This window comes from Leptinotarsa decemlineata, unplaced genomic scaffold (genome assembly GCF_025532065.1).
Source record: "Leptinotarsa decemlineata unplaced genomic scaffold, Ldec_3_MD MMD2_tig00001719_RagTag_RagTag, whole genome shotgun sequence".
Taxonomy (NCBI): domain Eukaryota; kingdom Metazoa; phylum Arthropoda; class Insecta; order Coleoptera; family Chrysomelidae; genus Leptinotarsa; species Leptinotarsa decemlineata.
Window position 1 is genome coordinate 3,206,329 of NW_027412569.1, and position 12,519 is coordinate 3,218,847.

The 12,519-nt window shown below is 37.6% G+C and overlaps 1 protein-coding gene across 1 annotated transcript in view; it reads left to right on the forward strand.

The window, feature by feature from the left end:
• Positions 1-255: 255 nt before the first annotated feature.
• LOC111502371 (Glutamate receptor IB) overlaps positions 256-12,519 on the forward strand; it is a 112,134-nt gene continuing 99,870 nt past the window's right edge. Inside the window, exons 1-3 of the mRNA XM_023156445.2 lie at positions 256-376; positions 3,976-4,128; positions 10,694-10,951. Of these exons, the coding sequence (XP_023012213.1) occupies positions 292-376; positions 3,976-4,128; positions 10,694-10,951 (496 nt within the window). The 5' untranslated portion in view covers positions 256-291. The remainder of the gene's footprint in view (positions 377-3,975; positions 4,129-10,693; positions 10,952-12,519) is intronic.

A 12,519-nucleotide genomic window follows, 5' to 3' on the forward strand; every position in this document is an offset into this window, starting at 1 on the left:
ACTTCTTAAGGGTCTTTCTGAGTCGGACAAGTATCTCAGTCCAAAAAGCATAGTAATACGGAGAATGTCTTCGAGAAATGTGGAATTGGCGCAAGGTATATGATATATCACGATCATAAGTCAACAAAATATCCGTAAGTGAAAAAGCGTAGAAGCTCGGAGACAAGAAAACTAATGAATTCATCGGGCTAAGGGGGATGTAGAAATAAGAGCGTCTGCGCAATGATGACAGCATCTCTTTGTTGTGAGATTTGGTCCACTATTCGCGAAGCTGTGCGAGTGTCGGCCGCCATGAGCGCCCTAAATCTGGGGATTTGTGTTGTTTTGTTCACTTACTCATCCGGAATCATGGCCACCGGAGATAAAATACCCTTGGGTAAGTTTACTGGACAACTCCAGCAAGGCTAAGACCAAGAAAGTGCTTGAATCGATGTTAGGTTATATACTTACAACTGATATATGATAACATTGCCGACCTCTGACAGCGCTGGGATACAGGGGGCTGTGGTTTGAGGGTTGTTCATGAAGAAAATTCCATTGGGTTTTCATAGTTATTGGCACCTCGTCTTCCAACAGTCTGAAAAGAATCAAAATTATTGAAAGATATATGCAGATTTTGAAAAGGTAGCCTGTAGCGATGATAAAAATGATTTTTTTTCGAAATAAAAAGAATGATGAGAAATTTGTCATCCACTTGTATGTGTAACTTATGAATGGAAGTGACTCTCTGTAAAAGCACCGTTGAATTTTTGACAAGAAAGTCTCTTCTCTTTTGAAAATTGAACCAAAAAAATATTCAAAATATTTCACATTCCACCTCATTTCAAGAGCATATGTTCAGAATATTCATGAAGGCTGATCATTATTGAGGTATTTATCATTTCATCCTGAGAAAGCTTCTTGAGTCCTCTGGTCTTGGATTATTTGAGAGACTATTAAAAAAATGAAAAATGACATGAAAAAACCTTTCGTGGATTATATATGTTTTCAAATATTGCAAGCTTAAAAAACCTGAAATTTCAAATGATTAAATCCATTTCAAGTTCTACAGTGGAAGTTGATTCAACATTTTTTACAAAGATGAATTGTCTGAAACAGTCAGGTCACTGGTTGATTTGGTTATGTTTTCCTCATCAGAAGAAACCATTTTTGGTAGCATATCCTTCCGTTACTCCCAAGTTACCAGAAAACATAGCCTCATGATCTTTTGCTTGTTAATTTCGAATTATCAGAAAACATAGCCTCATGAACATTCGCTTGTTATTTTCACATAGCTTCAGAAATATTTTCTTCTTACTTCCAAGTTACCAGAAAACGTAACCTTATGAACTTTTGCTTGTTGCTTTACAAGTTACCTGAAAACATATACTCATGAACTTTTGCTAATTACTTCCAAGTTACCAGAAAACATAACCTTATGACTTTTTGCTTGTTACTTCCAAATTACCAGAAAACATAGCCTTATGAACTTATTGCATTTCCGTCCAAACTTTTCATGACTGATACTTGTCCTTGAATTTCACTAGTTCGGACTTCCATTGTCTACTATATAAAATGATTTGAAATCCCTGAAAGAAGTAAAAAAAGAATAATTAAAAAAGAATAATTGAAAATAACAATTATATTAAGCAACAATAAACCTGAAATGAAATGATAGTGAAATAACCTACAAGTAAAAATATAATAATTGAATAAATAAAAATTAAAGGAATGAAAAAAGAAAATAATAAAAAATAAAAAAGTGTAGAGATTCCAAGTCACGTTAGTTCACGACGTTTCGATTGTTGGTATCTACAATCGTCTTCGGGTGATGACTGGACTGATTCCTCCGAGAGATGACTATTTTATAGGTCGTTGAAATACTTTCACTTTCTCTACTTTCCATTTTCCGCTTCACTGATTCCGTGAGAGATGACCGTTTTGGCGGGAGTTGGTCATTTTTCGTTTGATGATGGGTTTCCATATGTTTCGTATATCTACGCTGGCCTGGCTGAATACGTTGTTGGACAACATGTATGCGGCTTCCTTAAATTTTCTCCTGAACCAATGTTCCTCTCTGTGCAAGATCTCAGCTTGGGACCACTCGATGTTGTGTTGATGGGTCCAAACATGGTCTGCTATTCCTGATTTGCTGGTTTCTCCTCGCTGTGTGTGCTTTTTGTGCTCGGCAATGCGAACATTCAACGGCCTCTTAGTTTCACCAATATAGGATTTTCCGCACTCACAGGGTATCCGGTAAATGCAATTCTTGGAATCGCAGTCCGCGTTTGGGGGCCTGGTTTTCGTGAGGCTGCTACGGATAGTGTTACCGGGTCTGAAACAGGTTCTAATGTTGTACTTGGAACCAATTCTTCTTATCCTCTCCGATAATCCTCTGATGTAGGGAAGTGCAAGCATTGGTTGTGACGGCTTCTCTTCCTTGCGAGGCTCCTGCTGTCTTTTAGCCAAAGTCTTTTCTACCATCGCTTTGGAGTATCCATTCCGCTGAAGATCATTTTTGATGATGTCTAGTTCCTTCTCGAGACCTTCCTTTGTATTACAGAGCCCAAAAGCACGGTCTAATAGAGTCTTGATGATTCCTCTTTTTGTCGATTGATGGTGGTTGGATTCGTGGTTCAGATACTGTCCCGTATGAGTGGGTTTTCGGTATACAGATGTTTCCCACTTAGTGTCGGTCCTCTTCACCAAAACGTCTAAGAATGGCAATTCATTGTGGATTTCCTTCTCCATTGTGAAAGTGATGGAAGGTCTCACGTTGTTGATGTGTTTCAGAAAGGCGTCTAGTTCAGTATTCCCATGGTTCCATATTATGAAGGTGTCGTCAACATATCTCAACCAGACTCGAGGTTTCTTGTGGGCTTCTTCAATGGTCAGAGTTTCAAACCACTCCATATATATGTTGGCTATGACTGGTGAAAGTGGCGATCCCATCAGAGGATTATCGGAGAGGATAAGAAGAATTGGTTCCAAGTACAACATTAGAACCTGTTTCAGATCCGGTAACACTATCCGTAGCAGCCTCACGAAAACCAGGCCCCCAAACGCGGACTGCGATTCCAAGAATTGCATTTACCGGATACCCTGTGAGTGCGGAAAATCCTATATTGGTGAAACTAAGAGGCCGTTGAATGTTCGCATTGCCGAGCACAAAAAGCACACACAGCGAAGAGAAACCAGCAAATCAGGAATAGCAGACCATGTTTGGACCCATCAACACAACATCAAGTGGTCCCAAGCTGAGATCTTGCACAGAGAGGAACATTGGTTCAGGAGAAAATTTAAGGAAGCCGCATACATGTTGTCCAACAACGTATTCAGCCAGGCCAGCGTAGATATACGAAACATATGGAAACCCATCATCAAACGAAAAATGACCAACTCCCGCCAAAACGGTCATCTCTCACGGAATCAGTGAAGCGGAAAATGGAAAGTAGAGAAAGTGAAAGTATTTCAACGACCTATAAAATAGTCATCTCTCGGAGGAATCAGTCCAGTCATCACCCGAAGATACCAACAATCGAAACGTCGTGAACTAACGTGACTTGGAATCTCTACACTTTTTTATTTTTTATTATTTTCTTTTTTCATTCCTTTAATTTTTATTTATTCAATTATTATATTTTTACTTGTAGGTTATTTCACTATCATTTCATTTCAGGTTTATTGTTGCTTAATATAATTGTTATTTTCAACTATTCTTTTTTAATTATTCTTTTTTCACTTGTTTCAGGGATTTCAAATCATTTTATATAGTAGACAATGGAAGTCCGAACTAGTGAAATTCATCACGAAACATTGTCAATCACCTTCAAACAAACTTGTCCTTGAGTTAACTGCCTCAGGTGTTGCTGCCCAGTTGTTTGATAGTCATGTAGGCTGCTTTCCCTGCTTTTCAACTGCGAATTCCTGACTAGAATGAAAATATTATGATTGCTTCCTACATGACTGATATGAAACTAATCATATACTTTCCAGGTGCCATCTTTGAGCAAGGTACTGATGACGTTCAGACGGCCTTCAAATATGCTGTGTTGCTGCACAATCAAAATCTGACCACCAGAAAGTTTGAGTTTCAAGCATTTGTGGATGTCATAAATACAGCGGATGCATTCAAGTTATCGAGGCTGAGTGAGTATAAAAAATATTAATTATTTTATTGAACATGAAACTGGGTTGAAGATTATTTCAAGTTGGGAACAGGTGGTGATATTTCAGGATCCAAAGGTTTATTCGATGAGAGATCATTATCAGAATAGTTGGTTCATATATGATATTGAAAATAATGATAATCACCATACTCAGATATTTCATATCATGTCATAATGCTTAGTGGTACTGAAACTTCTTTTAATTGAGATTTTTCAATCGTTTGAAATACCTATTGATGCCATTATGTCAGTAGATAAAACTAAGTATCTTGGTATAATGATTAATAAGTACTTCAAATGGAACTCACAACGATGTATTCCATATAGATTCAAGAGAATAGCAGAAATATTCGAAACCAGTCAACTCAAAATTACACACATCGGAAAAGTCTAGGGATATTTTAATAACATACTAAATATCATAAAAATAAATGCATGAGGTCGTTTAATTTCGATTAATTTGGTACACTCGACCACCCTGTAGATTTCTATGGGTTGAACAAAGCCTGCAAAAACGGTAACTAATCTTTTATCAAGTTTTTTACAAACTGTAGGTTTTCGGCTAAAATGAATAATCTGAAAGTGTCGAGTTTGTACATTCTATGCGGTTCTTGCTAAGCAATTAAACTGGAAATATTGTGCTTCAACATGAAACGCCATCACTTACCATTGGCTGAGATGAATAGAGCTGTAGGGCTTCTTCGAAGTGGCATGCGACAAAATGATGTAGCTCTTCGTTTGGGGGTCTCCCAAAGTGTTATCAGTCGATTGTGGCGGCGTTTCCGTGAAACTGGCAGTCCAGCCGAACAACATCCAGGGCGAGGACGCGCTACAACTGCAGTTCAAGACCGATTTTTGGTCTTAACCGCAAGAAGACAACCGACAATCACAGCACCTGAGTTGGTTAACGTGTTGCAGCAGACGCACCAGGTAACCATTGGTCGTGATACTGTCAGAAATCTACTGCATGAAGCAGATCTCCACAACAGAAGGCCACTTAGATGTCCACCTTTGTCGAGAGGCTATCGCGGTAGAAGATTAGAGAGGTGTCAAGAACATCAAAACTGGGATGCGAATGATTGAGCCACAGTTTTGTTTACAGACGAATCCAGATTTGGATTTCATCCAGATTCTCGTCGAGTAACACTGTGGGGACGACCTGGAAATAATGAACGTTTGAGACACGTCAAGGAAGTCCACACATACAGCGGTGGTACAGTAATGCTATGGGGCGAAATCATGATCGGTGGCAGAACCGATCTCGTTTTTCCAAATCGCTCCCTCACAGCTCGACAGTACCTCGACACCATTCTTCTACCTATCGTCCGTCCGTTTGCTGGTGCTGTTGGTGAAAACTTCCACCTAATGCACGATAATGCTCGTCCACATGTCGCGCGTCTAGTGACTGGCTCACCAACGAAGGAGTTGATGTATTGCCATGGCCAGCACAATCACCGGACCTGAATCCCATCGAGCATGTGTAAGACATGCTTCAACGAAGAATTACTTCGCATATGGGAAACATTAACACAACGTTTCAATTGAGAGAGCTTTTAATCGCTGAATGGGCAAATGTACCTCAACAAGACATTGACAATCTCATTTTGTCTATGCACGATAGATGTAGGGCCGTAATAAACCAGCGTGGAGGCCATTCTTTGTACTGATTCCAATTTTTTTTGTATTATGATTTTTTTTCGGCGTGCCAAAGAAGAGCCATATAGTTTTGCTTATATGCGCACTCAGTATTTTTGACCATTTAATAAATTTTGTTGTAAGTTACATTCGTTTAATAATCACCCGTCAACTTTTTTTTCCCTAAAGCGATCTAAAAAAAATTATTGCCATTTTTAAAAATATCCATAGACTTTTCCGATGTGTGTATTTACCAAAGTGTGATAGAATCACACTTAAAATATGGAATAGTCGGATAGGGAGGGGTTTCTAAAAAATATTCAAAGCCACTTGAAGTAACACAAAAACGATTCCTAAAAATGATACTTTTCAAAAACAGCAGATACCCGGGTGATGCTTTCTATGATTAGTCTGAGATTTTTCACTAGTTCAGACATCCATCGTCTATTATATAAAATAATTTGAAATCCCTGAAACAAATAAAAAAGAAGAATCAAAAATGAATAGCTGAAAATAACAAATATATTGAGCATAAATAATCTGAAATAAAATAATAGTGTAATAAAATACAAGTGCAAATAGAACGATTGAATAAAAATTAAAATTGAAGAAATAAAATGAAAATAAAAAAGTTAAGAGATTCCAAGCCACGTTAGTTCACGACGTTTCGATTGTTAGTATCTACAATCGTTTTCGGGTGATGATTCGAATTCTCCTGCACACTCTCACAGGCAGCGGCGATGTTTTCAGCAGATCTTGTGTCCGTTGACGACCGGGTGTTAGTCGATTGTTTACTGAACACCCATTTTCATGAGACAATTTTATTATTTGCACGTGTTGATGAATGCTATATCCATCTATAGCATTTATTGGCATGGCATATTTGGCAAAACAGATCGAATAACTGACAACCAATTTGATAGATGCAGCCTCAACACGTTGGCTGGTATCAATTATCAAATTTCGGAAGACCCTGTTGGAATACCCTTTAGTATTTCCCACTATCTTGATAGACAGACTCCAGTTAATGGTATGCACTGTGTTTGAGTATTTATTTACTAAAAATTTTAATGAGTTTTAGTAACACATGTGATAGTTTTGAAAATGGGTCAATACAATTGAATCGGAGTATAATCCTCAAATACCATTTGTCAAGTCGGGAATGAAATTTGAATGTAAAATTAGGAAAAGACACAAGATACATGACGATGCTCTGTCATATCGAATTATAGTGATTATTTAAATCTGTGAAAAAAATATCTCTTCAATCTTCTTTTTTCCAGACGAGAAAAATTTGTAAATGACGGTATTTGGTGTATTCTGTATTTGAGTTTATTACATTCATTACAAACATAACTTTGGTGCTGTCCCAGTATATACCGGCTCCCACTCCTTCTTGGGTCTTTGAGCCATCTGTATACCAAGTCTCTTCCGCTTTTACCGGTGGGCCGTTTGGCCAGTCCTCTCTACTTGGTATGATGATTTTGAAATCTTTTTGAAAGTTGTACTGTGGAACTGTGTTATCCACGGGCATTCCTAGTATTGGATCTGCTTCCAGTTCATTGTTCAGTTTCAAGTATTCTGCACCATGTGACCGGCTGATTGGAGTTTTCCCCTGCATTAGCCTGCGTGTCACTAGTCAAGCCTTCTTTGTATGTTGATGTGCAATGGTGGAAGTCCTAGTAGGATCTCAAGTGCTGTTGTTGGGGTCGTTCTCATGGCTCTCGCGACACTTAGGCGCACAGTGTGAGAAGTTGTTCTAGCAAGTGATTATGTTCGGTAAGTTGCTTCATTGGGGAGAAATGAATTCAGGTATTAGATCAAATTTGAACGCTGCCTCAGGATCAATCGGATGTAGAGGAGGAAACCGTCAACAATGATACATCGACGTTTGATGTTCATTCATCTCCTAAGTGGATATTTTTATCAACTTCCATGGTGGTTTTCATAGAAACAAGTTTGACTGCGAATGCTAGATTTTAGATTCGAGCAATAAAACAAAAGGTTGAGCTTGAATATTTCGAAAAGTTATTCTTCTGTACACGTTTAAGAGGTCCTCTTCAGAAAGTTTGTAGACGTACCATTTCACCAACTGCTTCCAGTTGAATATATGATGTTCAAATATCATAGGCACATTCTCCGCTTAGTTCACGATCGAGAGTTTGTTCTGAAATAAAAGTTCTGGCCCATTTCGCTGCGTTACCGTATGATCCTGGCGACTCATATGGTTGAAATGAATTCAAAATAATTAAGTTATGGATTACTTAACTTTGAAATCATCAAAATTCATTGGCATCGACAAAAAAACAGTGTTATATGAAAGCTCAGTGCTTCGCTCAAAACAAAAATTCAATTTTTGCTACATTGTTACATTCAGAAGGTTCAACACAAAACCGGAAATGAAGAAACGTTCTCAAAGAGTAATCCTCATTAATTTCATTACTTTTCTCAGCTCTTTATTGTGCTCCCAGCAAAATGGAGCCCGAGAAGGTACATTGTTTATGTTTCAAAGTAATTGGATTTTTAATTGAATCTGTGGAGTGTTGTGTATAAAACTCTCAGCTGTGTTCTCTGTAGTATCTAATTTACGAAGCACATATTTTTATGAAGCGGTATACTGGGAAAAATTCAAAAAGAGGAATTGAAATGAAGGGAATTTTTCTATGAATCATCTTCCAGAGCAACATTTGAACGAATTTCTCACATATAGTCAGTGGGCACACTTGAAGACTGGATATAAATCAAATCAGCTGAAGGACCAATTTGTTCACGCCAGTCTCAACTTCCTACAATGTAGGTTAATGGACTGACACCAATCAGAAAACAACTGCTCCCATGGCTACTACCACGAAGGGCGTTGGATTATATCCGACTGGCCTGAACGAATTGTACTTTTAGATGGTTTGATTTATAGCCAGTATTCAAGAACGCCCACTGACTGAGAAGTTTCCTTTCCTTATACGAGAAATTGGCAAATTTCGGATATGCCGCTGGTTACCTCGTACACAGGCAGATGGGGCGATGGCAAACCTGTTGTTTGTTGTCCGCTTAAGCCTAGTTCGAGGAATGATACTCTCAAGGAATTCGATTTTCAATTATCGTTAATCATCAACTTTATGTTGATGATGGAGACTACTTTGCACTGACGAGTGGCCAAATATCCCGAAACTGGTCTGCAAGTATGTTTCAATAATTTAAAATCTATTGCGGCAGTTGTATCGCCAACAGAATATGCAGGAATAACTGCACTGCACTGACACCTTTCGGATATAATCCAATGCCCTTCGTGGTATCAGCCAGGATAGTAGTTGCGTTCTGATAGGTGTTAGTCCATTAACCTACAGTGTAGGGGGATGAGACTGATTTGATTTGAAAGGATTACACTGGATTGGAATCTTTTTTTTTGTTTTTGTAGATTAATATTCAGAAGGCCCCAAATTTCAACTGAAGCTGTTATAGTTGTTTATGTACCATGAGCATATACCCACGATGCTTCCATTTTTATGTCATATCAATCCATTATTGCATTCACAATTTTGGAAAAATCCGCATCATCACTTTGATTTCGATAAAATCGATCATTTTTTAATGATCAGCAGAGAATTGTGTATAACTTGTGATCAGTGTAAATTCCAATTGTCGACTGTCATTTCATTGAAAACTAGTAAAAGTGGCTCTCCAAGACGTACAGTTGCAGAACCATCCCTTGAAATTGACTGCCGATGAAATAGGTCTCCAAACTTCCTCTGTCTTCAACTGCAAGTCTACTATCCGATCCGAAACCAGACATGATAGTGAGTTGCAAAGCCAAGCTTTATCACTGTTTGCCAAACGAGATCTGACTCAGGCTTTTTATGCAGCTTTTACTGCTAGGCTGCTGATTGCAAGTTCGAAAACATTATCAGATAATGGTTTCGATCATTATTTTTTTGTTTCTGATTCTAACTGATTGTCTTACAGTGGGAGCTGCGGAGAAACATAGAATTACTTTGCAACCGACCCCAAGATTTATCAGAAATCTTTCGACATGTCGGCTTTCCATCAAGATGTTTTAACTTCATTGAAATAACTCCATCATTGAAAAAGGGTGGATTTAAATCATTCAAATTCATTTTGAAGCTGAAGGAGACCATCACAGTTTTGCTCGGATTCACAAACATATTCTTCCCCTGGCATCTGTTGTGAACAACGGAAATTGGGTTGGCAACTGATTTCCAGAAGCAAAGCAGCAGTGAAAGTTGAAAATCCTTTTCAACGAGTTTCGGAGTAACTGATACAAGCTCAACAATAACAGACTATCATTATCAATACACCCGAGAAAGCTTTTGCATAAAGAAACACCTTTTGTGGTTTTCTAAAGTGTACAGTAAAAATCTCAGTCTCTCAGTCAAAATCTCAAAATATTTCTACCCCTTGGGTGTGAAAATTCCTGATCCCCTTTCTTGATGCTTATTTAAGCTATACAAAAAACCTACCTGTATATTTCAAGATTATAGTTTCAGTAGCTCGGACTGTACGTTAATATAAGAGTGTGAGTCATTCAATAGGTAGCCATCAAAATAAAGTAAAGTAGGTATCATCAACATAGGTAAAGTAGTGAAGTGAGGGGTAATATGATAGTAGGTCAGTAGACTCATATTAACTGTTCTTATTCATAAGTAAGAATCAAATATATGTAACCAAAACCCAGTAGAAAATACGATTTTGCAAAACTCAGTGATTACACAAAATAAATCGTGTTGCAGAACATTTTCAAAGGATTTCAGATGCTGACTTGTAGTCACTGAAATTATGGATAATTGAGATTGTTTAAAAAAATATGTCTTTTCGAGTACCTTTATTATAGCCGAGTGAAAGAATATCAAACAATAACGATAATGATTATAGATCTTTCCCTAAATCTTTTTCAGTTTGCAACCAGTTTTCAAGGGGTGTTTACTCCATGTTAGGAGCAGTTTCTCCAGACTCGTTCGATACTCTCCACTCCTATAGCAATACATTCCAGATGCCTTTCGTCACTCCTTGGTTTCCCGAAAAAGTACTGGCGCCATCTTCCGGATTCATGGACTACGCTATTTCCATGAGGCCGGAGTATCACAAGGCCATAATTGATACTGTCAAATATTACGGATGGAGAAGAATAATTTACTTGTACGATTCCAATGACGGTGAGTGCGATTCCAATTCTGATCAAAAATGTTATTTTTCTAAGAAACGTTATATTTTTCAAATACAATTAAGATGCAAAAAACAAAACTGATTGTAGTGGAAAAGTCGGAAACTACATTTTTTAGCGAAATTCCATTTGGGAAAATTATTTCAAATCGTCACATCTTATGAAATATTTATTTTCATCAAGTTTGGAAGTAATAATATTCTGCTTCTAACTCATATCTTCCCTAAATTTTGTTAGCTTTGATTTTATTCAGACGTAAATAGTTCCTTCTTCCGAACGTGACAATTATTTGTTTGAAGGTAGTTGACAATGTTTCTTGGTGCATTTCATTAGTTTGGACCTCCATTGTTTAATCTAGAAATCCAACCACCATCAATTGACTAAGAGAGAAATCATCAAGATTCTACTAGACCGTGCTTTCGGGTTGTGTAATACAAAAGAAGGTCTCGAAAAGGTACTGCGAGTGCGGAGAATCATACAATGTTGAAACTAAGAGGCCATTGAAGGTTCGCATTGCCGAGCATAAGAAACATACACAGCGAGGAGGAACCAGCACGAATACCAGAGCACGTTTGGACTTATCAACATAACATATAGTGGGCTCAAGCTGAAATCATCCACAAGGAAGAACACTGGTTTAGGAAAAAATTCGAAGAAGCCGCATATATGTCCTCATATATGTTCGACAATGCATCAAGCCGAGCTAGCGTAGAGATACGCAACTTATGGAAACCTCTAATAAAGCGGAACACTACCAACTTCCGCCAAACGGTCAGCTTCCGCTAAAACCTATCAAACGGAGAGAGGGAAGAGGGGATACGTGAAAGCACTCGAATGACCTATAAATAGTCAGATCTCGGAGGAATGAGTCCAGTTATTACCCGAAGACGATTGTGAATACTAACAAACGGAAAGTCGTGAAGTAACTTGGTTTGGAATCTTTAAATTTTCAATTTTGATTTCTTGTTAATAATTTCAAATTTTCATCTCGTGTTGATAGTTTGATTTTTTTCAATTTTTTCGTTGTTGCTTGTATTTTATTCAATTGTTATTTCGGTTTTTTGCTTAATATAATTGTTATTTTTCGCCTAATCTCTTTTTTAATTTTTCACAGATTCTTTCAGGTGTTTCAGATCAATTTATATCATATTAGATAATGAAAGTCCAAATTAATGAAATGTGGCAATTATTTCCATGATTCCGCTACCCTATATGTCAGATTTTTCGAATAAGGAATAAATTTGTAACATCTCCATCTCATATATTAAAAAATCATTCGAGCAACCTTTCAACCTTTCTTTTTGGACCTCCTGCCAATTATCGAACTATTTTCTAACATTTTGAAATGTTTCTGAGTTCCTGTATTATTACAGGACGCGTTATACATACAACCTTTCGATTTAATATAGATCCAAAGCGAAAAATCAAGTGAACGAGCAGAATATTTCAACGGACAGCGCCTACTGATTCACATGCCATTAATTATCAATAGTGACTGCTATCAAGCTTAGACAATTACTGTTACTAAGGTAACACGACATGAATTCTCTACTGTTCATT